Here is a 1,480-nt window from a genome sequence, read left to right as displayed (position 1 = left end):
TTTTGAGACACACTTTTGCCCTGTCTCCCAGGCTGAAGTGCAGTGGCACAATCTTGGCTCACTGCAACCTCCACCTCCTAGGTTCAAGCAATTCTTGTGCCTCAGCCTCCCAAGTAGCTGGGATTACATGTGCCCACTACCACGCCCGGCTAATTTTTGTATTTTTAGTAGAGACAGGGTTTCGCCATGTTGCCCAGGCTGGTCTCGAACTCCCAATCTTAGGCAGTCCGCCCACCTCGGCCTCCCAAAGTGTTAGGATTATAGGCGTGAGCCACCATGCCCGGCCGCAAAAATTTTTTAAAAAGTACTTTTTCTTAAGCTGTATCATTACAGTTACTCACTGTTTTTGTTGAGTTATTCTTTAAGATTTTTAAACAGTTTTCTTTTGCTGTTTATATTAACTTTTAGCTTTATTTTATAGAATAAAACAAGGAGCAGTTATGAATCTGAAACAGTTTAATGGGTTTCAACAGGACATGTGACAAGTCATAAGCCAGCAAACTTCATGGTTCTCTTCATGAGCCTTGAGACAATGCAATAAAGTTCTGATTCCCAGGAATAGTTTTTGGGAGACTGGAGGTTATGTATCAGGGGATTAATAAATAACCCTCGAATTTATGTTCCATGCAACGCATAACTAGCCAAATTTCTTTTCCAGCAACAGACTGAACATTCAAAGCAGACTTTGTATGCCGTGGCAAAACCACAGTCTGTCTGAGACAGTAGTCAATAGATTTTTATGTAAACGTAAATCACTTTATTCAATGGAGTGTGTAAAGCTGAGGGCCTGCCTAAGCACTGTGTATGTTAGGGTCCCATGGTCCTTGTCAGGAATATAGGTTTTCACCAGTGTTCTTGGTCCAGGTTTTTCCTTCCAAACCTGGACAATTGCTGGCTCTGTGCCGTCCACAGGCTGGAAGGCTGTTCTGCTGGCTGATAAGTATCCCGGTCTGAGAAATGCTCAGAGCAGGAAGCACAGCAACAGTATCCATCTGTTGTGGCTCCTTAGTTTGCCTTGGTTACTTCACTCATCTGATTGGGACAGCTTTGAAATGGATGGTAATTCTGTGTTTCTTCACTTCTTAGGAAAGACCAGAACCTGTTGTCTCCAGTGAACTGCTGGTATTTGCTCCTGAACCAAGTAAGGAGAGAAAGCAAAGACCATGCAACCTTGAGTGACATCTATCTGAACAATGTGATTATGCGGTTCATGCAGATAAGTGAGGATTCTACCAGGATGTTTAAAAAGGTACACTCCATAAATCCTGCCATAGTGTGCTTTCCGGTAACTGCCTTGCCTATAACCAGGACTGAGAACGGTGTCTGAAAAATTAGGTGAATGAATCCTTTAGAGACACAGAATAAACGGTTAAAAATTAGATGAATGGATGTTTTAAAGACATGGAATAAAGAATTAAAAATCGGCCGGGCGCGGTGGCTCAAGCCTGTAATCCCAGCACTTTGGGAGGCCGAGACGGGC

General features: G+C 43.2%; 1 protein-coding gene across 1 annotated transcript in view; it reads left to right on the top strand.

The window, feature by feature from the left end:
• Positions 1 to 1,480, top strand: part of SRGAP1 (SLIT-ROBO Rho GTPase activating protein 1) — a 193,514-nt gene that overhangs the window by 23,667 nt on the left and 168,367 nt on the right. Inside the window, exon 4 of the mRNA XM_011972934.1 lies at positions 1,087 to 1,249. Within this exon, the coding sequence (XP_011828324.1) occupies positions 1,087 to 1,249 (163 nt within the window). The remainder of the gene's footprint in view (positions 1 to 1,086; positions 1,250 to 1,480) is intronic.

The sequence above is a fragment of the Mandrillus leucophaeus genome, unplaced genomic scaffold, assembly GCF_000951045.1.
Source record: "Mandrillus leucophaeus isolate KB7577 unplaced genomic scaffold, Mleu.le_1.0 Scaffold132, whole genome shotgun sequence".
NCBI lineage: Eukaryota > Metazoa > Chordata > Mammalia > Primates > Cercopithecidae > Mandrillus > Mandrillus leucophaeus.
Note: the sequence above shows the minus strand (reverse complement) of the source record. Positions and strands in the feature narration are given on the sequence as shown.